The sequence below is a fragment of the Elephantulus edwardii genome, unplaced genomic scaffold (assembly GCF_000299155.1).
Source record: "Elephantulus edwardii isolate Elephantulus edwardi_28Jun2011 unplaced genomic scaffold, EleEdw1.0 scaffold00049, whole genome shotgun sequence".
NCBI classification, from domain to species: domain Eukaryota; kingdom Metazoa; phylum Chordata; class Mammalia; order Macroscelidea; family Macroscelididae; genus Elephantulus; species Elephantulus edwardii.
The window spans coordinates 10,954,011-10,981,705 of record NW_006399799.1 but is presented as its reverse complement, the minus strand read 5'-3'; the positions used below and the strand labels follow the sequence as shown (position 1 = coordinate 10,981,705).

Sequence of the window (27,695 nt, the reverse complement as noted above, 5' to 3'; positions counted from 1 at the left end):
TCACCTGACCGAGACAGTATTTGTGAACTATCTCCACTGTGAAGTTACTTTCTCGTCACTATTCTGTGACTATACTGTGCTCTTGGGAAGCAGGTCATTAAGCACAGTCCACAGGTATAGTGTTGAGTTATGCTCACTTCCCTGAAGGGCTGCGTATCAGAGGGTTATTTTTTAAAAGCTTAGATCTTGATATCCACTGCTGCCAAATAAAAGAAACTATGGTAAAAATTTGAAATACCTTGCCTTAGACTCTACCCTAACTCAAATCCAGTTCTGTGGACCTTTTGTAATCTTCTTTCAACCTCTGCCTCTCCAGCTCTGCTTCAGACATGGCAGCCTTCTTGCTGTTCCTCAGCCATGTTAATCTTACATCCATAAGGGCTTTCTAGGGAGCTCTGGTGGCCTGGTGGCAAGAGGCTGCACTGTAATCCTGGAGCCACGTGGTTCAATCCACCAGCTGTTCCATGGGAGAAAGATGGGAAATTTCCTCCCATGAGAATAACTGCCTCTGAAAACCAACTGGAGGGTCAGCTATGGGTCTGTTCCCACTCAACAATATACAACAACAACAACAAGGAATTTCTATCACCAGTGACTTTCTATCCCCTAAAAATACCTAATGAATAAGTGTATCTTCACTCTACAGATAGGAAAGCAGAATCTAGAAAATCTTGGCGACTCCAATGTCACCAACAAAGTGGCAGAGCTAAGATTCAAATCCAAGCCTCTTTAATTCAAAGCCTGAGAGAGAAAGTTCCTGGAAAGAAATCCCAGTATTGAGAAGGTAGAAACAATTTCTTATTTCTTGGAAAGGAATATTGATTTACTCTCTCAACAACTCAAATGTTGGCTCTGCTGAGAGAGAAGGGAGAAAGAAATGCCATTGTCTGAGAACCTACTATGTGTCCTGCAGTGTATGAGGAACCTCACTTCTACATTGAGTCCTTTCAGTGGGGAGGGCTTATCAAGTCAGAGTGACATCTGAGAAATGCTGAGCACCATGTTCAAGCAAGGCACACCACCACTGGCTCAGACATGGCCAACAGCCCGAGAGGAGCCCCAGGAGAACATCTGCTGCCCAGAGATCACGTCTTACCGTCCTCCGTTTCCACATAGAGGCGGAGTCCGAGGTCCTTGTGATGGTTCAATAACCAGCGATCACTGGCTGCTGTGACATCCAACACCAGCCAGCCCTCGTCCCCAGCTTGAAGCGTCTGAAGATCCAAAAAGAACAAGTCAGACTCCCTGTGGACACGAAAGAACAATTAACCAAGGCTGGCACGGCTGCCTTCTGTTTCTAGTGCCCATGTGGGGGACATATATGGAGCATCTATCCCTAGGCTGTATCTGGGCTGGGAGACTGGAGTGCATTATTTCATTACATCAAAGATGCACAGATGTGGAAACTGTTGCTCTGTTTTCTCTTACACAGGTGGGGAAATTGTGGGACAGGTGAGGACCTGTCTTAAGTCCTACAGTCAAGAATGGCAGGGCTTGGATTTAAAGTCAGAACTGATGCTGAGGTTTTTTCTCAAGAGCCAAGAGGGCTCCAGGTCAAGGAGGATTTTTGCCGCTAAGTCTGGTCTGCCCAGGAACCTTCTCTTTCTGTCCTCTGAAAGCTCCTCTCCCCTGTTCCAGGACTGGACAAGACATACCAACAGACACTTGACTTTGAGGGAGGAGGCTCATACCTGTTGGACTGCTCTTTGACCACCTCAAACAAGCTGACATGGAGGGTCCTATTGACCTGATGGGTGCTCGGGACCTTATAAATCCGGAACTCAGCAGCTGTAACTGCTTCCCCAGATGGAATCTGGGTCAGGTCAAACCAGAACTCCTTCCAGCAGGGCTCTTGACGGGTGAGGGCATGGTCGTGCTCCACTGGAAGACAAAGCAGGGCCATGGTCAGTGATGGCACCAGAACGCAGGCTCAGGCCTGTTTTCAAGGAAAAACAAGGTAAGTATGACATGTTCTGTGAGCCTCAGATCAAGTGCTAGGGTCCCATGTGTGTTCTAAGAGGAGCTGGAATCTGAGCTTGCTTCCAAAGGATAGAAAGGGATCTTGACAAGCAGTAAAGGTGATTACAGGGCCCTCTAGTTAAAGAGGACTCCTATGTGCAGGCATGGAAGCTGCCAAGAGTCCCTGACCTGGGTCCAGTACAAGTGTGGCTCTGGTTTGACTCGAGGGCTTGATTTCCAGGCTAGTGTGTGGGCTATGCTTGCCTGTGGGATCACCAGGATTCTGGGCAGTGGGAAGGGCTGTGGTTTGAGTGGAGGTGGTCTGAGGGAAGGCTGTAGAGGTCAGGGTAGGTGAGGAGGCAAAGTATGGAGGTGAGGGCTAATATAACTGTGCAAACTCTCAGGTTTCGGAACAAACCCCATATTTCCCCAGCTGCTCAGAAATGCCCAGGACTGTGAATTTTGGGTAGCCTCATGCTAGCCTCCTGTCACTTTCCAACACCAAAAATCTGTGACTCCGGAAAGCAGAGGCGGGAGCCGCCCAGTGCCTTCCTCAAAGCCCAACACTGAGATTTTAATTATATGTCTGTAAGTCTTTTTAAAAATTCTTTGTGGCTACTGGGCTCAGTGACATAGTCAGGTTTTAAAAAGCCTCAGGCTGTGCAGCCCAAGGCGGATGTGGGCAGCACGTCCTGTCCTGGTGGTGGGCATTTGGTCCAGTAATGGGCAGATGAGCAGCTGTGCTGGGTGGGACCCAGGGGACACAACATGCTTGGATAGGAGATAGACTGGTCCCCAGGTCAGGAAGACAAGATCTAGAGGTCCAGCTGCACCCAGGTGCTGGGCACCCAGCAGCTGTCCACCTGAGACCATTTCAGATGTTGTGTGACACAGGAGGGAGCCAGTCATTCCCACACAGGCAATCCTGGGCCTGTATCTTTGTTGAGCGTTGTCCTGTGAATATCCTCAACCTGAGCACCCTTGATGAGATTCTCTCTCTCCCTTCCCTCTCACTCACATGCACATATGCATACCATGTACCGCAGTGGACTGCTATGGGGCTGAGCAAAATTAATGATCTGCAGATTAAGCATGAAATAGGTCTGGGCTGTTGCTGTTCCAGGGTGTGAGAAAAGGTGAAGAGTTGCTCAGTCACACCCTTCCTGGGCTGGTCCTTAAAGCTTCATTGTGTGTGTGCATCAGCTCACAGGGGTTGACAAGTGGGTGCTGATGGCTACTGGGGAATCACTGCAGGTCTGGAGTGGTTCACTTTCCGGACTGAAGGACAATCATGAACCTGACAGCTTCATGGGGCACCAGAGTCTGCGGATTCCCTTGCTCTCTCCCTTGCAGTTCAGCAGTTAAGGAGCAGGCACAGGGGTTACCTAGGCTGCCTCAAGAAAGCTTTGCTCAGCTAGCCTGCTCCTAGTTCTAAACCTCCATAAACCACCCAGGAGTGCCAGCACAGGAAGCTGTCCACCCTGGCTGTTCCAGGCAAGTGCTAGAAAGCAGGAAACTTTCAGGGAAATGGTGATTTTTATCCTAAACTGATGAAATGTCCGGAAGAGTAACATTAAAATAGACATTACTGAAAAGGGCCAGAGGGAGCAATCCCTTCCTTTGCTGAATCTTTAGGGTTACAGTGGTTGCTTCTTTGGATTAGAAAAGATATTGCTCAAAGAATGGCATTTGTTGAGACCTGGCAAGAAGTAATAGCTCCTACATCTCAGCCTTTACCCTACTACCTATCAAGTACCTTCCCTTTGCGGTCCCGGCCTTTTCATTTGTGAATCTGTGATGAGAATATAGGCCTTTCCTCCTAGGACATGAACGGGCTTTGTAAAAGCCAGGTAGGGGGAGCTGTTCATTAGGGGCTGAAGAGGAGTGCTAATCTCAAGTTTTCCGACTTAATTATCCTGCCTGCACCAGTTTGAGGCCTTGTCTGAAACACCATGAAAGTCATGGGGGAAGAAAGGGACATAGACAATTTTCTTTTTACATTTAAAAGTGTGGAATGAAAGAAAATACAACTGATGGAAATAAATCCATTAAACAGGCTTCAAGGTGCCTGCTTTTTACCTGCCTGATTTAGTCGAAGGCACTTAACCCTCAGGGCTTCTGTGTACACATCTATAAAATTATCTCGTGACACATGGTCCAATGAAAGCTGTGAAAAGTTAACTTTGTTACTATTGCTGATCCTGGATTAGTTCAGCAAGTATTTCTAAAGTATTCTTCAGGAGCATTTCAGTATGCCTTCACCCCCAGCCTCTGCCAACACATCCAGCCAGCTCTCTCAGAGTAGTTTGGGCTCTAAGGCGCAGTCCCTCAGCAACACTGCTCAGTCAATCCCTTACATTCTGTGGGCACAAGGTAAACATGGATTCTTTATAAAAGTGCTTCAGACTCAGAACATCAGAGTTCAAAGGGCAGAATCACTAAATCCAGTCTCCATCCCGTTTATATACATGTGGAACTGGAGTCCAGGGGTTCTTCTATTTAGCGTCAGATGCTGTCAGAACTGCATAAAAACTATGCTGGAAAAAGATGTTTGAGAACTTGAGACTGGAGCCCAAATACACAGCACAGGATGTCTGTCACCGCTTTCCATCTTCTGCTATTCTAGGGCTTTCCCAGTGAAGTTGCTACCAGTGTTAGGTATGGGACACTTATTCCAGGGACGCCTGCCATACTCAGAGACACTGAGTGGGAGAGGCTTACTCCTTTCCCAGGCCTCTGTCTGGGTCTCAGTGATCTGGGATGTATCCTGTAGGAATCTTTCCTCTGTGGTGGCTTTGAGAAGGACCACTGATGTTTATAGTAAGGTATCTGAGTAGCAAATTATTTTCCCTGTCTGCAAAATCTAAACTGGAACGTCTTAATTTTGTTGTCCCATAATTTCACCCACCCCTGGGTACCTAGAGAAAGATGTCTATGCTGACATCTCATGGTCCAGAGGCTTTATAAGAACACTCATGTCTCCCGTTCATTTTTTTTCCAGTTTATATGTAGTAATATTATTAATTCATTTATTTCACAGATTTGAAAGCAATTCTTGGTGTGTGCAGTCACTATTTAGGCATTGGGGCCACTGCAGTAAATGTGATAAACATCTCTGTTTCCACAGAGTTTATAATCTAGTGAAGGTGTCAGATAATCAGTAAGAAAATAGACAAGATTGTTTTATGTAGTAAGTGAATAATGCAAGGAGAGGGGGCACCTATTTGTGATTTTAACTTTATTCTACAATAATTTTAGATTAAGTTGCAAGAATAGTAAGAGACTCTACTTATACTATTTACCCAACTGAACAATAACACCTCATGTAATGTCAGGTGTGGCTGAGTCAGCTCTGACTCAGGGTGACCTAGTGACAGCGGAACAAAGCACTGCCTAGTCCCAAACCATCTTTATCCATGATCACTGGCATGTCTGAGTGCAGTTAAACAACACTCTGTTGTGATCCACAGGATTTCCCTTGGCTAATTTTCAGAGTAGATACTAGGTCTCTTTTATTCCTACATGTTTTAGCCTGGAAACTCCACTGAAACTTCTCTAACCTGGATGACCCTGTTCGTGTTTGAAATTTCAGTAGCATAGCTTGCAGCATCACAGCAACATGGGAGCCAGCACAGTATGACAAACTGACAGATAGGTAATTGAACATCTTATCACACCAGGAAATTGACACAGGAAAAATACCATTAATGAAACGATAGGCTTTTCTTGAGTATCACTAGTTTTCCCACCATGTTTCTTTTCCTGTTCTGGGATTCAATCCTCGAAACCATGTTATAATAAATAATCATATATTCTTTTAATGCTTTAAACTTAATTCTTCAGTTTTCCTTATCTCTCACAATCTTGACACTTTTGAAGAACAATGATTCTTTTATATTTATTTTTATTTTTTTAAATTTTGTAGTTAGTTTATAAAGGTGCACCTGATCCAGGCATGGTCTTTGCAATTACTTGCTATGTGTCAGAAAGCTGGACAATGACTAGGGATGCTAGAAGGAGAATTGATGCCTTTGAGCTGTGGTGCTGGAGAAGAGTATTGAATATACAATGGACTGCTAGGAGAACAAATAGGTTCGTTCTGGAAAGGGTGAAACCAGACTGCTCCTTGGAGGCAAGGATTCTGAAGCTTTGTCTGACATACTTTGGACATGTTGTAAGGCGGGATCAGTCCTTGGAGAGGGACATCACGCTTGGGAGGGTGGAGGGACAGCGCAAGAGAGGATAAACCTGGATGAGATGGATTGATTCAGTAACTGGGGTAATGAGGTTAGGTGTGTCAGAGACAATAAGATTAGTACAGGATAGATCAGGGTTCAGAACTGTTATATACAAAGTCACTATGAGTCCTCAATTTAGGCTTATTTAATGTCAATTTGTGTCTAACTCAAGGTTAAGTGGAGCTCTAGAGAAGGGTTCAGGAGAAGAATACCACAAAAACAATGTGCCTTTCTCTCAGTGTATTAAATTGGGCAACATGGTATCAATCTAGTCAGGTTAACTTTGATTCCTTGCTAAGGTGATGTCTGCATGACTTCTCAATTATAAAAATGTAATTTTTCAATTAAAACAACTATGAGATATCATTCCACCCTAGACAGAATAGCAAAATTTAACAACAGCAAGCAACAAGCGAGGTTGTGGAGAAACTGGAACCCTTATTCACTGTTGGTGGAAGTGTAAAATGGTGCAACCACTGTGGAAGGCAGTGGGGCGCCTTTCTCAAAAAGTTGCAAATAGAGATACCATTTGACCCAGCAATTCCACTACTGGGAATATACCCCAGAGAGACCATAACTGACACCCAAGCAGATATATGCACACCCATGTTTATTGCAGCTTTGTTCACAATAGCAAGGAGTTGGAAACCATCTAAGTGCCCATCAACAAATGAATGGATAGAGAAGCTGTGGTATATTCACACAATGGAATACTATGCTGCATTGAAAAACAAGGAACTCATGCAATATTATTCAAAATGGGTGGCCCTGGAGGACATTATGCTGAGTGAAGTATCTCAGTCACAAAAGGACAAATACTGCATGGTGCCACTGTTGTAAAACAGGACGGACCTTGGGGTTGGGGAGAGACTGAGAAAGATGAGTTCAATAATGTATACTGCATTGAAATAGATGAGGGAGAAAACTGGTTTTTTTTTTATGACAGGAATCTAGAGCAAAGGCTACATGGTGGAGTGAACCTGGGGGAGGGTTTGTAAAACAATGAAAGAATTTTTCTTTTACATTTCCAAGAGGGCAGTGTACTAGGGGGAGGGTTGGGAGGGGAGAAAAGTGCAACAATGAATGAATGGAAATCCAAAGTCTCTGTAAATTTTTACTGAAATTAATAATTTAAATAAAACAAAAAGTAATTTTTCCTTTTGTAAAAATAATACATATCTTGAAAGAGAAACTTTGAAATCATATACATATCCTGTTTAAATCTTAACAGAAGGAAACTCCCATCTTTCTCCCATGGAGCCATCTATAGATTTAACTGCCGGAGACAAGTAGCCTTTTGACTAGCAGTCAGACACACTATGGACTATGACACCAGAGCTCTGAAACATACATGTGCATTTATGTTTACATCTCTCTACCTATCTTTCTATATCTCCAATGGGTTTTCAGAAGTAGTTAATCGCACAGGAAGAGACTGTGCATCTTCTCCTGCAGAGCATCTGGTGGCCTTGAACCAAATGTCTTCAGGATTGCAGCACAGCTTCTTGCCACAAGGCCACCAGAGCTCACAAGCTCATGAGCTTGCATGCTCTCTCTTTCTAATTTTTTTTATAATATAAATCATACTTCTACCTCTGACTCTAGGGAGCTCTGGTGGCCTAGTGGTAAGGAGCTGTACTGCCAACTCAAGGCCACATTGTTTGAACTCATCAGCTGCTGTGAGGGAGAAGGACAGGCAATCTCCTTTCGTGGGATTTAGTGCATCTGAAAACCCACTGGAGGGTCACCTATGAATCAGTTCTGACTTGATGGTACTTAACAACAACAAATCTCTGACTCTATCCAGTGTGAGGTTACTTTAGATGCAGTACGTGGCATGGCCCCTTGAGTAAGGGACTAGGCTCAGATATGGACATGCTTGACTGGCAGGAATGCAAAATGGCCCAACACTGTGGAAGGTGATTCAGCAATGTCTAGTGAACTTGTACATGCTTGACTCAGATATCTCACTTCCAAGAAACTGTTCCTAAAACCTACTCCCAAAAGTATTTTTAAGATGTATGTACAAAGCATATTAGTTATCTAGTACTGCTAAAACAGGAACACCACAAAAGGATAGCTTTCACAAACAGAAATTTATTTTCTCACAGAAAAGGAGGCTAGAACCCCAAATTGAGGCTCTGGAAGAAGGCTTTTTCTCTCTTGATCCTGGAGAAAGTCCTTGCCTCTTCAACTTCTGCTTCATAGTTCTTGGAAATCTTATGTCTTAATAACTATTGTCCCCTATGTTTGTTTCTTTTGGCTTATTTGTGTAATCTCTTTTATATCTCAAAATAGATTTATTTGAGACACATGCTATATGTCTCAATAATACAGTAAAGACATTCTATTTCCAAATGCATTATAACTACAGGCATACAACGAAACCAAATACTCTGCTAAATGAATTCCAAGTCACAGCCACTCTAAAGGGGAGAGCACAATGATTCCATCAGGTTTTCCAAGAGTGTAAAATTTTACAGGAGTAGGCTCCCACCATCTTTCTCCCTTAGAGCAGCAGGCCCCTTTAGACTTGCACTTTGAGCATTTTAACCACTGGGCTACCAGGATTCTTAACCACAGGCCAAGAGGATAAGCTTTATAACATGTATTTTGGTTGATACATTTTAATCCATAAAACTCTATCTTTTGGCCTCCCCAATACTTATGCCCTTGCCACATGCAAAACATATTTACCCTATCATATCACTCACAAAGGCTTAAACTAACTCTAAATCCAAAAATCTTATCTCCTGAATCATCTAAATAAATGGGTGAGATTGTAGGCATATTCCATCCTGAAGAAAAAGTTGTCTTCACTTGTAGCCTGTGAAATCTAGAATAAAAGTGAGCTTTTTCCCAAAATACAATGGTGGAACAGATACAATAATAGATATTTCTATCATAAATAGGAGGTAGCTCTGGTGGCTTAGTGGTAAGGAGCTGCATTGCCAACCAAAAGGCATATGGTTCAAATACACCAGCTGCTTGGTGGGAGAAAGATGGGCAATCTTCTGTGTGATTAAGTCGTTTGTTGTAATGTACTGTTGAGTTGGAACTGACTCATATCTGACCCTCCAGTGGATTTTATGAGGAAATAAATCACCTGGGAGGAGATTGCCCATCTTTGTCCCATGGAGCAGCTGGTGGATTGAAACCGCATGCCTTTGGGTTGGCCACACAGCTCCTTACCACTAGGCTACCAAAGTTCCCTATGTGGGATTATACTGCCTCTGAAAACCTGCTAGAGAGTTATGAGTCAGGTCTAATGCAACAAAACAACAGAACAACAATAACAACATTATAAATGACACTAGAAAGAATGGTTAGTGGTAAGAAGCTGTGCTGAAATCCTGAAAGCACAAAGTTTGAATCCAACAGCTACTCCTGGGAGAAGGATGGGCAGTCTCCTCCCATGCAATTATTATAATAACAGTCTCTGAAAACTCTCTGGAGGGTCAGCTATTGGTCAATTCTAACTCAATGGCATATACCCCATGAACCAAGTTAAAAAACCTAGCAGAATAAAGTAATTAATCTCAAGGTTTGAAAATAGTAGTCTCTTCTCAGACCATCTAGTCTTCCAGATTCTGGAGTGTTGCCTTACTTCTTTTAGATGGCAACTTTTAGGAGTTTTAAATGGTCCCATTCTCCTAATCCATCTGAGTCTCAATCCCACTCTCTTAGCCCTGGTATACCTCAATATTCTGTCCCTTGAGCATGGCAGCCTTTTGTCCTCAGGTTTGGTGGTGGCCCAGTCCCTCCTCAGGGGTTGAGTGGTAGCCCAATCCCAATGGCATCCCTTAATGGTAACCCTACAAATTGGAGGATTGTGAAGATCTGATTCTTTGCAACCTAAGAGGCTGTTTGAGATCCTCTGAGATCTGAGAGATCATGGCCCCACCCTTTGAAACCAAGAAGGCACTGCTTCTCATGATCTTTGAGCTGCCCAGAAATGGTCCTTTCCTTTTCTTGGAGGACAACAGACGTAGCTTCTTTGGCCCATTTCCTGCCTATGGAATTTAAAGAGGCAGACAACACTCTTTCCTTTCTCTCTTTCTCTGCCCCCTTCAGTCTAAACTTAAGAATTTTCTACTGTGGTAGTTGGTTAAGCTGTCCATAGTAGATTTAATTATTTCAACAAAAGATTATGTAGCCACATCCTTGCTAAACATTTGAGGATTGCTAACCTCAGTTTGTACCAGAGAATTTTCCAAATCTTTAAGGTATGCTTCATTTTGTCATTTATTTTTAATTCCATCTCTTTCTTCTCATATTTTATTATAAGTGGTAGTGAGAAGCCACACAGACCTTTTAAGATTTTGCTTCAAAGCAGAACTCCCAAGATATGGCCCTGCAGTGGTGGCAGATAAGGCTAACTTCCATTCCAGAGGCACCTTATTTTCCATAAGGCCTATCCTGGGGAAGCAAAAACTTTACTTTCAGGAAAAAAAAAAGGTTTACTTTCTAAATTGCCTTAATGTCTTTCCTAAGACAATCATAGGACACTGGACCTTATCCTCCAATCTCTGCTAAGAATAATAAAAAACAACAAACAAAACCTTTCCTAATCCCATGTGTGTAGAAAAGGACCACTTGGACGGGAAGACAGTTGTTATTCATACTTTGCCTATTCATTTCTGAGGCCCTTCACTCACCACTCATAGGCTACACCTCCAGATGCCAGGACCTGTGTTCACCAGCCTAACAAAGACTTTGGCTATTTTTATGCCCTGGACAAAAATTTAAAATCACCCAGACAACCTAAATCTGTCTTCTTTCTGACCAAAAAATAGAACTTCAAAAGACTCTCTCTTCAGCCAGAAAAGAGAACAGAACCTTCTTGACTTCTAGCCCCTCATTTGTCCATTCACACCCTTCTCCACCCATAAAGGCCTGTGGAGGAGCCTAAATGCACCCCACCATACCTCCTCCCCGTCATGTCTCCTCCTTGGTCATACTCCCACCCTGTCATGTGCTTTGCTGTGTGCTCCATCCCACCACATTCCCCTTACTGTCATGTCACCCTCACCATCATATCCTCTGATCTCATCATGTCTTCCTTCTTCTATGTTCTTCATTCTATATATCTCCAACCCCACTATTCCCCAACCCCTCCTAAGGATACTTTCCTCTAAGTCCAGCTTTAAAAGGCTCAGGTCTCTCCTCTGATCCCTCACAAAGCAGGCCTGTATGCGCAGCATATGCCCTATCTTATTCGCTCTTGTTGTTGGTAAATACTTTGAGGGCAGGGGCCAAACATGGTAGGGTGGATATAGGAGGCTCAGCAATCTACTCCTCCAAGGGCCCAGAGGTGATTCCAGGTCTGTGCTTCCCAAGAGTTCCTAGTCCTCCATGGGTCAGCTCAGCATACAACACCACTCTCCCTAGGTTGACATTGCCAATTATCTGAGGTGGTTTCTGAGTCCCTTATATTTTGTTTTGACTATAAACCTCTCTGGACTTGCCTCCATATACTGCCCAGACCCTCAGGGTAGAGAGCAGGCTCCTCCAGGCCTGGGCAGCAGTCAGGCTGGGCCTGTCTAGCTGGTCCTGCCAGGAATGAAGGCCAAGGGTGGGAGCATTTCAGACCCACAGCAAGACTCAGTCTTCTCAGCCTGTGCACATCCATACAGCAGGCACAGAATTTACCACCTGCTGATTCTACAACCTGAAGAAGTTTCCCACCCAGAAATCTCAGCAGTATGGAGCAGAGACCCAGGCTTCATTTTGGTAGTATTTTTAGTTGGTTTTCATTACTGACTTTTGTCAAGAGTTGTTTCCATAAATGGCTCTGCACTCATAATTACTGGTCCAGGCCTCAGACAACTTTAGACCCCAAATTAAAAGGAAACACCCACACACTTGACCACATCAAGCCCACCAAGGCCAAAAATATATTCAAGAAGATGTGAGCAAGAAGGAAGCAATTCCTCCAATTGAAACCTGGGGCATGAATGGAACTGTGGGAGTTTTCCACAAAGATGTGGCTATAGTGACACAGCTCTTCATTCTCATGGCTACGACATTCCTTTGAGGAGGACAGGCTGGTGTACTTACTGCCTGTTTCTCTCTCCTGCAAGAACCTTCCTCAAGGTCAGCAGGTACACACATTCTTGGTCAAAGCTGTGAAAGTCTTGAGGGCAACAATGTATAGATGGGGAAACTGGAACCCGAAAGGGGAGAGATCATGGAGGTCACAAGTCAAGTTAGGGGCTCTTGTGTTGACCTTCAGCTTTAGAGCCAATGCAAAATGTGTGGCCCTCAAGCTTGTGTGGGTGATGATATTGGGATGGGGGTGGGTCACCTGTTGACAAAGTTCTTTAGTCAACAGGTACCCTGTGAATGCCAGCTGAAGCCGCCTTCTTCTAGGTGGGCTGAACCTCCAGGGAAAAGGCTGCACCCACAATGAACTTCCAATAGGAAGGGCAGGGTTGCTTTGTCTCTGTTCTACCTGACCAGACCAAGATATTGTTTGTTGTTTTTGTTTTTTTTAAAAAAAGGTTAGCATGGAAGGAAGTATGTTTTATGCAGGGGCACAAAATTAGCAAAGACACAGAAGAAGGACGTAATACATCAGCTCCCCCTTATGAAGTTTCCACTATGTATCAGGCATCCAGTATGCAAATTACACATATCATGACTCTTTGTCTACATAACTTGATGAAGTGAGTTTCATTCACTTTGTCTTAAAGTAGGTAAAAGTGGTGGTTAGAGACTTTAAGCAACCTGTCTAATGACTCACAGCTCTCAACTGTCATACAGGAGATTAAAATTCAGACTTAATTTATCCACAGAAGGACATATACAAATGTTCAGAGCAGTTATATATAACCAAACATCCATTAGCAAGAATGGCTGAGTTGTGATATATATACACAATGGAATAAAACTTGACAATGAAAACAACTATTAATGCAATGATAACATGGATGAATCTCTGAAATATTATGTTGAGTGGAAGACATTTTATTATTTCATTTATATAAGCACAAAGAACAAACCAGTGGTGATACAAATCACATCAAACTAATCAGTATTGATAAAAGTTAAAAAGTGGTTGCCTACGACTGAGATGGAGTGACTCACTGATAGGAGTAGGATCCCCAGATGTTATATATTTCTGTCTGATCTGAATTTTATATAATAAGCATGCAGTATTTATGAAAATTCTATAATAATACACTTAAAAATAGGCTTCTCAGTTTTAGATATGTTGTTGTTGTTGTTATGTGCCGTTGAGTCACCAGTGACTCATAGACCCTGTGTACAAAACCCCTAAACCCTGCTCTATCCCTTGTCAATCTTATTGTCTCCAACACGCCTATCCCCATTACCCCAGTGACTGAATCCGTCTCATCGAGGGTCTTCCTTTCCTGTGCTGTTCTATACATGAGCAAAATTTTTCAGAACTTACTGAAAAATGAGCAGACCTAGGTCTGGGTAGAGAGGCAGCTGCTGTGTAAAAGAGCACAGGATATGGAGATATGGAGGCTCGGGGGTGGTGTGGTGTGTCCTGGGGATGTGGTCACTACTGAGCATCATATTAAAAAATCTGAGCTACTCCATAAGACAGGTATCACGTTACTCCCATTTGATTAGGAGGTAACTGAGAGCCTTAGAGGCAGACAGGGAAGCCTATGATTACACAGAGAGTAGGTAGTACAGTCAGGACATTCTGCCTGAGCCCTAAGTCAGAATCCTTGACCTAGATCTCTCTTCCCTCCCACTGTTCAGGCCTTCCTGGTTGACAGATCTAGAAGCTGTGGTGGCATAATGCATCACATGTTGTATTGCTAATAAAAAGGTCAGTGGTTTGAATCCACCGGGTGCTCTGCTAAGTGATGAGCAGTCTTTTCCTATAAAGATTTACTGTCTGAGAAACTGGATAGAGTGTCATTACAAGTCAGAATAAACTCGATGGCAGTATGTTTGGGCTGATTTTGGATTTTCAAATATATCACTACCTAACCAGCTCCTATCCTGAGCCATTGTCATGATCTCTACCAAGATAGGGCAAGGTTTCATTCTGATCTGTTTATAGGGTCTCTGTTAGTCCTAGTTAAAGCAATGGCACCTAACAACAGTAACAAATTCTATTGAGCCTTTTGATTTCTGTGATTCAGTGACTGAAAGTCCGCTCATTGAGGGCAAAGCTTTGTTTAGCTCACTGCTAGGCAGCTCTGATGGCATCGTTCATAGGCAGTTGTGCTGCTAAGTCAAAGGTAGTACTACCTTTTTGTTAGTTCAAATCCACCAGAGGCTGGCTTTGCAGGAAAAAGATGATCAATCTTCTCTCATACAACTTATAGAAACTCCCTGGATGGTCAGCTATGAGAATTGTGCCTCACATATAAGTCGGTGTTCTCTCTTTGTTAAATGAGGGGAAACAATGAAAGAATTTCCTACGGGGGAAAAAACCCCAATGAAATTGACCCTTGGCTCAAAGAACCAGTTTATATGGACATAGGAGGATGTGAGCCAGGTCCCTAACTTAAATCAATTTTCCCCAAATCCAATCTCTGCTTCTCTGAAATCCAAAAGCCTCAATTCACGAGCTCAATAATTACCCTGTTCTTGGCCGTGTTATGATCACAGCACAAACTAGCTCAGTTCATGGAAGAGTCGGAAGAAAAGAAAAAGAAAAGATGGTTCTATCTTATTCTTGGCTACACTTTTGTTGCTACTGCTGTTTATGTCTCTGTTTCTCAATCAGGAACATGGACACAGGATGGAGAAGGGCTCAGAACAATCAGATTTAATATTTTATGTCTTCTCTCCTCCAGTCAAACCCATGCTCTGATGGAGATATGGTGGTGTTGGTGAGAACCATAGGATCAGGGCTGGGATGAGATGATAAAGCAAAGGCTTAGGGAAGAGAAGCATTTGGTGGCTAAGGACATGCAGGAAAGCAACAAGAGGTCCAAGTGGCACAGAACCTGGTTCTTGCCCCCACCTCAGGGCCCTCCTCTCCATGAGCACAGGCAAGGCCAGGGACAGGTTGCATCTGTGTCCTAATCAAAAGAACCAATAATCTACAAGGCAGAGATCAACTGAGAGAAAGACCTTGTAGGGATTTCCCACTCTGACTACAGCCCTGTCCTCCCCACCCAGTTCACAATATAGGTCTACTTGCATTAGATGGCCTGACACATGGCTGGAGGTCCTAACACCTGTGAGCCCTATAGGCTCCATCTACAGTCAGAGGTCTGGCTTCTCAGGAGCCAGAAGAGGCCACCAGGAGAGGTGGAGCTGGGGTACACAGGTGTGGGAGCCTAGGCGTGGGTGCTGATGCTGCAGCAACTCTGCTATTAGGTTCCATGGTGGTTCTCAGGCCACTGACCTTTAGGGCCCTGGGGCCTGGGCCTCCAAACATGGAAAGGTTCCTGGTATGTTCTAATCCCCTCACATACTCCCTAGGTAATTACCAGTTAAACTACTCTAACTCTAGTAGTGCAATTAGGACTTCAGAATAAAGAAGGCCCTCTGACAGCTGACTGTGTCCGCCCACAGCCTGAGCTTCCACTGAACAAAGATCTGTTGTTAAGCCCAAAGCATCGGAGGCCTTGGATCTTAACAAGACACAGAGATGGCGTGGGAATACACAGAATTTGGAATCCAAAGCCCCAGATGATGGCCTAGATGTGCTGGGCAGCCCTGGGCAGGCCACATAACCTCTCTGGGCTTTGTCTCCTTACCTGGGAAATGTAGTTGGCAAAATAGCTTTACGTGTTGTAGCATAGACTGATGAGGATTATAAGGCTGTGAAGTTAAAATACTAGGTTTTTGTTTTTGGGGTTTTTTTTAGGTTTTATTTTAAAAAGAACTACAAATATCTTTTGGTAGTCTCTTAAAATCTGAGTTTCATGTGTGTACACATTGTGTGTTGGGTGTTCTTGTCACACCCACGTCATAGATAGGATAGCAGAAGGGACAAGGTGAGCAGCAACCAGACTCAAGGTCACCTTCCAAGGTGAACCCTCTACCAACCAATCACATAGCAACCCTAAGGGATGGTATCATTAGGAGCTCTGTTTTGCAAAGAGAGACTCCATGCTCAGAGAGGTAAAGAACTTGTCTAAGATAGCATAGCAGGAGCAGAAGGGGAACCAGGTCTGCCTAAACTTAAGCCCAGCTCAATTCATAACAGCCTTCACCATAACTGGATGCACTTGACCCAGGGAGGTTGGGAAGAAGCAGGAAGTGACTCACTCTGATGGATAGCTCCCTTAGGAGTATTCTTGGGGTCACTCTAGTTACAGCTTATTTTAATACTCATCTTGGGTCAGCCTGTCCTAAGGAAAGAGCTTCAGCCTTGGTTCCACATATGGTCTTCTCTCCCATCTGCTCTAAGTTTCTAGTGTTGCGAGTCAACTATCTCTGAAAGTCAGCACCAGGAAGGCAGCATCGAGTGCGTGGGGACTTGTGACTGACACTGGGCTTTCAGCACTTGTTTACTGGCTGCAGTCTGATAATGAAGCCCCCCTTGGATCTCCCCTCCTTCTGCAGGACAGGTGGAAGCAAATAGCTGAGAACCCCACCAAGCCTATCTTTGCTCTGTCTTATGTTCCTCTGTCCAAATAACTCTGTAAGCTCTCTCTACTTTCCTGACAACAGAATTGTTACCTCCTTGAGCACTGGATTAGAGCCAGACAACCTGGGACACAGATGGCATGGGAAGACGGAGGACTTGGAATTGGGGAAATGGCGGTGAAGATTATGGTTGTTAAAGAGTTTGCCACGTTTAAGAGTGATGCTGTGGGGGTGACTGGAAGCTGTAGCAAAGGGATTCTTACTGCTCCCGACTCGATAATAGATCTTAGATGTAGTCCACTAAGTCCATAGAGCCAGTCTGGTCCTCTCCCAATTCTAACCTCTGCTAGTCCCCATCCACAGACAGGAGGCAAAGCAGATGAGGGATCTGATCAATGGCAAATACTCATGACCACAGATCAAAGTGATGAAAAATGTATCTTTGAGACTTGAAAATAAACAGCTCCAAAGTTTGAAGAAAAATTTCAGCAGAGAGAACTGGACTTTGCCTGAAAGGACAAGAAGGGGTCAGAGTACACACTGGATCATTCCATAGGCCTAAGAGCTCACTCTATACCAGGCCATGTCCCAGGTGCTGGGGCCGAGGTGACAAAAGTCCACATTTCCTGCTCACAGAGCTGAGTCTACTCCATCCTCATCTGGTTTCATAACAGCCAGCATCCTTTCCACTATTTGGTGGGCACAGAAGGAGAGACCTCTGTGGACTCAGGATACCTGGATCCTTGTCACTCGGATGTGACTGGTTTCACACTGAACTTTGTCCTTCTCTCCAGCACTGCCCTTATCACAGTGACAGCATCACTGCCTGTTTACTCATCTGTTTCCCCAGGGCCAGACTGTCTTCCTGGCACTGCCCAGGTCTGCCTGGACATGGCATGAGTCTTACTCTTGAGTATATTGAGGGCGGGGCAAATGTACGACCCCTGGAAGTGCCTGGTCCTCCTATGTCCACATAAATCCACAGGATTGACTTTCCTTGACCAGGCAGCTCATACTCCCTGTGTGGTCCCTGTCTTGCAAGTCAACTAGCCCAGGAAGGCAGTATTCAGTGCTTGGGGACTTGTGCTTGACGCTGGGCTTTCAGTTCTCATTTACTGGCTGCAATCTGACAATGAAGCCCACCTTGGGTATCTCCTCCTCCTGCAGTACAGGTGGAAGAGACCTCTCTCTTGTCCCTGGTCCCATCAAATTGTGGTTCTTAAAGCAGCTGATAATGCACTTCCAGCTCACTGCCAGGTGGCTGACGTTGCCCCGAGGTTGTGCGGCCCTCGGTACCCTCGACCCCTACTTTGTACTCTACATCCTACTGCCTCCAAGCCGGGAGCCCATGCAGAGGTCGCACTGTCACCGCGGGGGCTCACACTCACCCATGTTGACGAAGCTCATGACCAGATCGGCGCGCCCGAGTCCGCGCTCCTGGCGCCCACCGTCGTCGTCGTCATCGCCGGCCATGGCGTGGTAGAGGTCCAGCATGAAGAGCGGTGCGGACGCGGGCAGCCGTGCGGACGCGGGCGGCGCGCGGGGCCGGGGCCGTCCGGGCAGCCCGAGCACCGCCAGGATCTCTCGCTGCATGTCGCGCCGCTCGCGCGCTCCCAGGCGACGCTGCGGGCAGCCGGGCTGGAGGCGCTGGCCGGAGCCCCCACCACTGAGGGCACACAGGGCCAGGCCCAGGAGCCAGAGAGGACTGGGGCGCGTGGCCATGGCGTCGGGCCCAGCTCACCAGGTTCGCATCCGCTCAAGGCGGGAGCTGCGGGCCGGGCTGGAGGCCGGCCGGCCGGGCTGTGGTCGCCTGAGGCCGCCGCGAAGTTCCCAAAGAGCACCTGCCCAGCTTGGGCCGCGGGGAAGCGGTGCCTCGACAGGCGCTACCTCAGTGACCAAGGACTGTCAGCTAGTCTGTCAGTCCACGACTCGGCCAGCCGAGCAGAGGGTGGCACTGCCGGGGGGGCGCTCGGGCGGTAGGGGGCCCTCGAGTCGCTGCCTCAGCCCGGCTGCCCTCTGTGCTGTCGGCCACTCTTGGTCCCGCGCTGGCGGTGAGGCCCCGCCTCCTCCACAGCAGAACCAGTAGGAAGCAAGGAGGCGGGGCGAGCCTCGCAGGACCGACGTCTGGGTTCTCGAGAAGTGCGGGGCGAGTGTGAGTGACGGGCGGACCCAAAATCTGGGCCGCAGGCGACAGGGGGCGTCGGGACCTTCCCACCCAGCCGTTTATCTTGTTAATGAGCCCAGATTCACTATACTGTCGGGACAAAACCCAAAGCCGACACTCCCGCAGGGAGTGGGCGTGGGCGCCCTCTTGGGCTACGGGTCCTGATGCTCGGCTGAACCTGGGGTGCGACCCCGTTAGCTCCACCTTGTTGACTGTTGAAAGTGGCCTCAATCGGGGTGGGGACACCGTCCTCTCCCATTACAATGCCTCCACCTTCGGCTCCTTGGGGTGCTGCTCTACCTCGGACTTCTCTCAAAAGTTGGGGCTTCCTGGCGCGCTCACCCCTCGGGTCCTCTAGTTTCAGGTAGTGCCCGAGGGGGCAGCCTCTGGAGCTGCGCTGTCAATTGACATGACCGGCCGCTGGCGCAGACGCCCGCTTCCCGCGTCCAGCTTCCCGCGGTCTAGGCGTTCTGAGACTCTTCCGGAACGAACGCGGATCCACCTTTGCTCGCTCTAATTGCTGCGGCGCCCAGCTGCGTGTCAAGAAAATCCTCACGGATATTTCGCAAGGGATTCCGCGTCCTTCTGCACACCCGGCCTTTCCCTGAGGGCTCTCCCGCTTCCTTTATTAAGGGTTATGGCGCTGCTAAGTGGCGCTTTACTGGCGCTCAGCTGCGAATCAAAGGGACTGAAAAGGTAGGTTGTTCGAATCCACTTGCCAGTGCTCCTGTAGCCATTACAACTTTGGAAACCACAGGGGGCAGTACTACTCTATCTGATAAGGTCACGATGAATCAGAATCCATATCATGGCAATAGGTATGATTTTTTATTTTAGGTGCTGAAAGGGCCTTGAGTTCAGGGCTAGATGGAAGGCAATGGTCAGGATGGGTCAATGGGAGGAGGAAGTGTTCCACGAGATTAAGAATCCAAGGCCCGGAGATTAGATAATAATGGCAGCTAATAAGCTAGCTTTTACTATGTGCCAGGAAAATGATAAATTCCAGAACATTCTAGAACACTTAATTGTACTCATGCGAAGTCTATCTATAGACTAAGAAGCAGTGTTCAAACGATGAGAACACTGTTGTTGTTGTTGTTAGGTGCCGTCGAGTTGTAGATGACTCATAGCGACCCTAAGAATGAAAGGCCTGAGCATTGTTCATACATAGAGTTTCTGGAGGCAAGCCATTTCGGAAGTGGGTGCGGCTCCTGCTTCCAGGCTAGAGAACACTACATGGTTGTATCCTTTCTCCATACCTATTCAAAGGGAAGAAATAAAAATTAAGGAGCTGAACAGAAGATTTCAAAGGCCACCGCAGGAAGACAAAGTAAAGTATTATAATAAAATGTGCAAAGTGCTGGAATCAGAAAATCAAAGAGGTCAAATATTTAACCATTTCTCAGCATTTCTTAAGCTGATGGAACAGAAGAACAAATTAAGCCTCGAGTTGCAATACTTAAGGATGCTTTGGGCAGAATATTAAATGATACAGGAAGCATTAAAAGAAGATGGAAAGAGTATAGAGTCATTGTACCAAAAGAAATTAGTGGACACAGAAAAATTTCATGAAACAATGTATGAGCAGTAGCCTGTGATGATGAAGGAAGAAGTTCAAGCTGCTCTGAATTGGCAAAATCAAGGTCCCAGGAATTGTTGGCATACCAATTGATGTATTTCAACAAACAGACTCTGCCCTGACGTGCTCGCCAAGTTGTGCCAAGAAATCTGGAGGACAACTACCTGGCCAACTGACTGGAAGAGATCTATATTTATTCGCATTCCAAAGAAAGGTGACCTGACAGAGTGCAGAAATTATTAAACAATATCATTAATATCACATACAAGCAGGATTCTGCTGAAAAGGATCCAAAACAGACTGGACAACACATCAACAGAACTTTCAGATGTGCAAGTGGGGTTTAGAAGGGGCTGTGGGACTAGAGATATTGTAGCTAATGTTAAATGGATCTTGGCTGAAAGCAGAGAGACCAAGAGGATTGTTTTATCTGTGTTTCATTGACTAGGTAAAGGCATTTCACTATGTGCATCACAACAAATTGTGGCTAACTCTGAGAATGGGAATCCCAGAATACTTGATAGTACTTATGTGAAACCTATACTTGAAGAAGGAGGCAGTTGTCAGAACAGAGCAAGGAAATATTGCATTGTTCAAAATTGTGAAGGGTATATGCCAGGGATGTGTCCTATCCCCATACCTTTCCAGTATGTATGCAGAACAGATTATCCATGAGGCTGGGCTCTATGAGCAGAAATGTGGCATTAGGATTGGATGTGTTATGTAGATGACACAACCTTGCTTGCTGAAACTGAGGAGAATCTGAAGGGCTTGCTGCAGAAGGTCAAAGACTACAGGCTTCAATGTGGATTAAAGCTCAATATCAAGGAAACAAAGATTCTCACCATTGGGCCAATTTGTAGCATCATGACAGATGGTGAAGAGATTGAAATTGTTAACAGTTTCAGTTTGCTTGGCTCCACAATCAATACTCTTGGTTCCAAAAGACTAATTGTATTAGGAATATCTTCTGTCAGAGACCTCTCCAAAGTACTGAAGAGCAACGATGTTAGTCTGCAGACTAAGGTGCACCTGATTCAGGTCATGGTGTTTGCAATTACTTGATAAGCATCAGAAAGCTGGACAATGACTAGAGATGATAGAAGGAGAATTGATGCCTTTGAGTTGTGGTGCTGGAGAAGAGTATTGAATGTACCCTGGACTGCTAGGAGAACAAACAGGTTTTTCCTAGAGAGAGTGAAACCAGGCAGCTCCTTGGAGGCAGGGATTCTGAAGCTTCATCTGACATACTTTGGGCATGTTGCAAGGAGGGACCAGTTCTTGGAAAAGGACATCATGCTTTGGAGGATAGAGGGACAGTGCAGGAGAAGAAGACCCTTGATGAGATGGATTAATTCAGTGACTGGGGTAATGGGAGTAGGTATGTCAGAGACAATAAGGTTGACACAGGATAGGGCAGGGCTTAGAGCTATTGTACATAAGCTCACTATGAGTTGCAAGTGACTTGAAAACACCACCACCAACATATTTTTATATTAAAATTTTTATAAGTGAGCAATCATTTACTGATAGCTTAAGTACAATATCAGCAGTAAAAACAAGATCAGGGGCTGTCTGTGGAACAGGTCATCAATTATTATTGTTGTTGTTGATTGCCTTTGAGTCGAACACAACTCATAGTGACCCTAAGAACAAAAAGTCTTGAAGGATTTTATAACTATTGACATTTATCAAAGTTTATAGAGTTTCCAGAGGAATGTTGTTTAGGAAGTGGATGCCACTCCTGCTTCCAAACCTGTCTCAAACTGGGACCTCCACCAAACACCATCTATTGCGGGCAACCGTTAATGGCACTTGACACCCCAATGGCACAAGGTTCAGCATCACAGAAACCCCAGGCTACCTCAGCACAGCACACTGAAAGAAGAGTGCTGTGCCACTAAGAAGAATATTCCTCTAAAATATAATAACAATCAACTTTGAATACAAAGGCCCTCACTGAGGTCTTGTTGACTCTAAGAGGCTCAAATTTAAAAAACAAAAACCAAAACCCCCACAAAACAAAAAACCAAAAAACAACAAACCAACCCAACTAATATAATATGTTGTTGTTATGTGCCATTGAGTTGCCTGAGATGTATAGTGACCCTATGTAGAGCAGCTCTGAACCCTTCCCTAACGTGAGCCAGTCTCACTAATTTCGACACACCAACCTCCATAGCCCCATTGCCTGTAGTCTTCAATATGGATTGAAGCTCAATGTCAAGACAAAAATTCTCACCACTGGGCCAACTAGCAGCACCGTGATAGATGGAGAAGAGATTGAGGTTGTTAGCAATTACAGCTTGCTCAGATTCACAAACAACACTTCTTTTTTTTAAATTTATTTTATTATTTTTGTGTGTGTACCGTCAAATCAGATCTGACTGGTACAGGAGATTGTTCCTCCTTCTCCAGCAGAGCATCTGGTGGGTTCGAACCATGTACCTCTGGGATTGCAGTGCAGCTTCTTGCCACTAGGCCACCAGCGCTCGCCTCAAACAACACTCTTAACACCAACAGTCAGGAAATCAAAAGATGAACTGCATTGGGAAAATCTGCTGTCGGGGACCTCTCCAGAGTGCTGAAGAGCAATGATGTCAGTCTAGATACAAAGGTGCGCCTAATCCAGGCCATGGTCTTTTCAATTACTTGTATTGCTTCAGAGAGTTGGACAGTGACTAAGGATGACAGAAGAGTAGATGTTTTCGAGTTGTGGTGCAGGAGAAGAGTTTTGAATATATTATGGACTGCCAAGAAAACAAATAGGTCTGTCTTGGAGAGGGTGGAACCAAGTTTCTCCTTGGAGGCTAGGATTTTGAAGCTTCGTCTCATGTACTTTGGGCACGTGGCCAGGAGAGACCAGTCCTTGGAGAAGGACATCATGCTCGGAAGGGCAGATGGACAGCGCAGGAGAGGAAGACCCCGGATGAGATGGATTGGTCATCAATTACTCATATGCAAGTCCAAATCGAAGTCGAAGAACATGAAAACAAGTCCACAAGAACTGAAGTATGACCTTGAATCTATCTCAACTGAACTTACAAAGTGTCTCAAGAAGAGATTTGAGATACTGAATTCTAATAATTAAAGACCAGATGGATTGTGCAATGACAATAAGGACGTCATTGATAACTTCATTCATAAAGAAAGAAAAAGTCACTATAAAGATGGAGGAGAAATAAAATAAATGACCAAAATAGATGTCAGAAGAGACTAAAAACTACACTAGAATACAGAGAGGCCACAAGAGATGTGAGAAATGTCGAAGTAAAAAAGATGAACCAAAGATTTCAAATGGCAGCTTGAAAAGACAAAGTAAAACAATTATAACAAAATATTCAGTGAACTGGAGTTAGAAAATAAAAAGAGAAGAACATGTTTGGCATTTCTCAAATTAAGAGACTGAAAAACAAATTCAAGTCTTGAGTTGCAATATTGAAGGATGTTATGGGCAAAATCTTGAATGATGCAAGAAACATCAAAAGAAGATGGAATGAATACACAGTCACTGTTCCAAAAAGAGCTGGTTGATAGAGGACTATTTCAGGAAGTAGCATATATATGATCAAGAACCAGTGGTAATGAAGGAAGAAAATTAAGCTGCACTTAAAGCACTGACAAAAAAATAAGGACTTGAGGAATTGATGGAAAACCAGTAGATGTATTAGAACAAACAGATGTGCCCTGGAGATAACTAGTCTATGCCAAGAAATTTGGAAAATGGGAAGGAGGAAAATATCCCACAAGGAAAGAATGAAAACCCAATATTTCTGTAAATCTTCATTAAAATCACAATAAAAGAAAAAAAGAAATTTGGAAAACAAATTTGGTACCTCCCTGGTAACTTGACTGGAAGAGATCCATATTTGTTTTCATTCTCAAAAGAGGTCATCCAACAGAATGTGGAAATTATAAATAATGTAATCAATATCACATGCAAATAAAATCTTGATGAAGGTTATTTTAAAATTGTCAGAACAGCGTATCAACAAGGAGCTTCCAGAAATTCAAGCTGGATTCAAGAAGCTATGGCATGAAGGATATCATTGCTGATGTTAGATGGATCTTGACTATGAATATAAGGTATACTAAAAGGATGTCTATTTGTATTTTATCAACTATGCAAAGGCCTTTGCTTGTATGGGTCATAACAAATTATGGCTAACATCGGAAATGGGAATCTCAGAACACTTAACCATGCTCATGTGACAACCTATACCTAGAAAAACAAACTTGTCTGAACAGAACGAAGGAACATTGCATGGTTTAAAATCAGAAAATGTGTGTGAGGGTTGTATCCTTTCTCTATACTTTTTCAATCTGTATGCTGAGGAATTAATTTGAGAAACTGGACTATATGAAGAACAATATGGCATCAGGAACTGGAGGAAAACTCACCTATAACCCATGCAATACAGACGATACAACTTTGCTTGCTGAAAATGAAGAAGACTTGAAGTACTTGCTGCAAAAGATCAAAGACTACTACTTTCAATATGGATTATTTTTCAACAGCAAGAAAACAAAAGTCCAACTGCCACCCAAGAAGATATAGGCACACCCATGTTTATTGCAGTTTTGTTCACAATAACAAAGAGTTGGAAACAACTCATGTACCCATCAACAAATGAATGGCTAGAGAAGCTGTGGTATATTACACAATGGAATACTACTCTGCATTGAAAAATAAGGAACTCATGAAATATTATACAAAATGGGTGACCCTGGAGGACATTATGCTGAGTAAAAAAATCTCAGCCACAAAAGGACAAATACTGCATAGTGCCACTGCTGTAAAACGGGACTGACATCAGAGTTGGGGGGAAATAAGAGGGGATAAATAATGTATGCTGCATTGAAACAGATGAGGGAGAGAACTGTTTAGGTGAGATATGATTAGGTATTATTTTCATGACAAGAGTCCAGAATGAAAGCTGCACAGTGGGGTGGACTGGGGGGGGGCGTTGTATAACAATGAAAATTTTTTTTAATTTTTTTTTTTTTTTACTTTTCAAAGAGAAAAGTGAATTGGGAGGGAGGGGTGAACAGAGAGGAAAGTGTGCAACAATGAATGAATGGAAATCCAAACTCTGTAAACTTTAAATTAAAAAAACCCCACAACCAAAACCCAAAACAAAAATCCTTACCACTGAACCAATAGGCAACATCATGATAGATGGAAAAAAGATTGTAGTTGTCAAGGATTTCATTTCACTTGGTTTCACAATTAACACCCATGGTACCAGAGGTCAGGATGGATAGGATGTCTTGGAGAAATCTGCTGTCAAGGATCTCTGCAAAATACTGAAGATGTCAGTTTAAACACTGAGTTGCGCCTAATCCAAGCCATGGTCTTTTCGATGACTTCCTATGTATTTGAAATTTAGACAGTTACAGAGGATGATAGGAGAATCTAAATCTATGCCTTGAGTCGTGGTATTGGAGAAGAGTACTGAATTTTCATGGATTGTCAAAAGAACAACTCTGTCTTGGAGGACGAGCAACCAGAGTGCTCCTTAGAGTCAAGGATCATGATGAAATCTCATCTCATATAATTTGGGCATGTTGTCAGGAGGGGCTGGTGATTGGAAAGGGGCATAATACTGCAGAAGACCAAGGACTACAACCTCCAATATGAATTGCATCTCAACATCAGGAAAACAGACCAATAGGCAGCTTCATGATAGAGGGAGAAAGGATTGAAGTTGTTAACAATTTCATCTTGCTTGGACCCACAACCAACACTCTTGGAACTAGCAGTCAAGAAATTGAAAGAGAGTTGCATTGGGAAAATTTGTGGTCAAGGACAAAGAGCAATGATGTGCTGATCTGAAACATGGTCTTCTCAATTGTGTGCTATGCAGCGGAGAACTGCACAATGAATAAGGATGAGAGAAGAAGAATTGATGCCTCTGAGTTGTGGTGCTGCAGAAGAATATTGAACATACTAAAGACATAGTAATAACGGGAAGTGCAGGAGAGCCAGTGGCTGTGTGTGGTGACAGGGTGAAGGGTCCATTCATTGTGCAGGATGGTGAATGCATGGGGCTGAGTGACAGCAGAGGGCAGAATCAAGGATATGTTCCTACGGCAGGATTGGTCAGGGTTTCTGAATCTTCTGTCCGCTCTGCCCCTCCATTGTCCTTGGGATACCTCACCGCCCCCACTCCATTTTGAGCCCACACCACAAGAATGATGGCCCAGGGCTCACCATGACTCGTAAGTTGCTCATTGTGAAATGTTGGGCTCCCAGCTACACCACAAGCAGCCTAGTGCTGAGGCTAATCTTACAAAAGCCACTTACGTTGATTTAAGAATCCCAGAACACTTGATCGTTCTAATGCGAAACTTATACTTGGACCAGGAGGCAGTCGTCAGAACAGAGCAAGGGAACACTGCATGGCTCAAAATTGGGAAGGGCGTACGCCAGGGATGCATCCTATCTCCATACCTTTTCAACCTGTATGCAGAACAGATTATCCGGGAGGCTGGGCTCTTTGAGGAGAAATGTGGGGTCAAGATTGGCGGACAATTTATCAACAACCTGCGTTATGCGGATGACACAACCCTGCTTGCTGAAACTGAAGAGGACCTGAAACGCCTGCTGCAGAGTGTCAAGGACTGCAGCCTACAATATGGATTGAGGCTCAATGTCAAGAAAACAAAGATTCTCACCACTGGACCAACTGGCAGCATCAGGATGGATGGGGAAGAGATCGAGGTTGTACACAGCTTTAGTTTGCTTGGCTCTGTAGTCAACAGTCTTGGCACCAGCAGCCAGGAAATTAAAAGGCGCATTGCCATGGGAAAGTCTGCTGTTAGGGACCTCTCCAAAGTACTGAAGAGCAATGGTGTCTCTCTGGAGACTAAGGTGCGTCTGGTACAGGCTATGGTCTTCACAATCACTTGTTATGCATCAGAGAGTTGGACAATGACCAAGGAGGATAGAAGGAGAATTGATGCCTTTGAGCTGTGGTGCTGGAGAAGAGTATTGAGAATACCATGGACTGCTAGGAAAACAGACAGATTTGTCTTGGAAAGGGTTAAACCGGGTGGCTCCTTGGAGGCAAGGATTCTGAGCCTCCGTCTAACATACTTTGGACATGTTGTGAGGAGAGACTGGTCCTTGGAGAGGGACATCATGCTTGGGAGGGTGGAGGGACAGCGCAGGAGAGGAAGGCCCTCTATGAGGTGGATTGATTCAGTGACTGGGATAATT

The 27,695-nt window shown here is 44.6% G+C and overlaps 1 protein-coding gene across 1 annotated transcript in view; it reads right to left on the bottom strand.

Moving 5' to 3' along the window:
* The window catches only part of LOC102873616 (bone morphogenetic protein 8B-like), a 33,970-nt gene extending 15,518 nt beyond the window's left edge, over positions 1 to 18,452 (bottom strand). Inside the window, exons 1-3 of the mRNA XM_006886492.1 lie at positions 18,119 to 18,452; positions 1,692 to 1,881; positions 1,097 to 1,245 (exon numbers count right to left, since the gene is read on the bottom strand). Of these exons, the coding sequence (XP_006886554.1) occupies positions 1,097 to 1,245; positions 1,692 to 1,881; positions 18,119 to 18,452 (673 nt within the window). The remainder of the gene's footprint in view (positions 1 to 1,096; positions 1,246 to 1,691; positions 1,882 to 18,118) is intronic.
* Between the last annotated feature and the right edge of the window lie 9,243 nt (positions 18,453 to 27,695).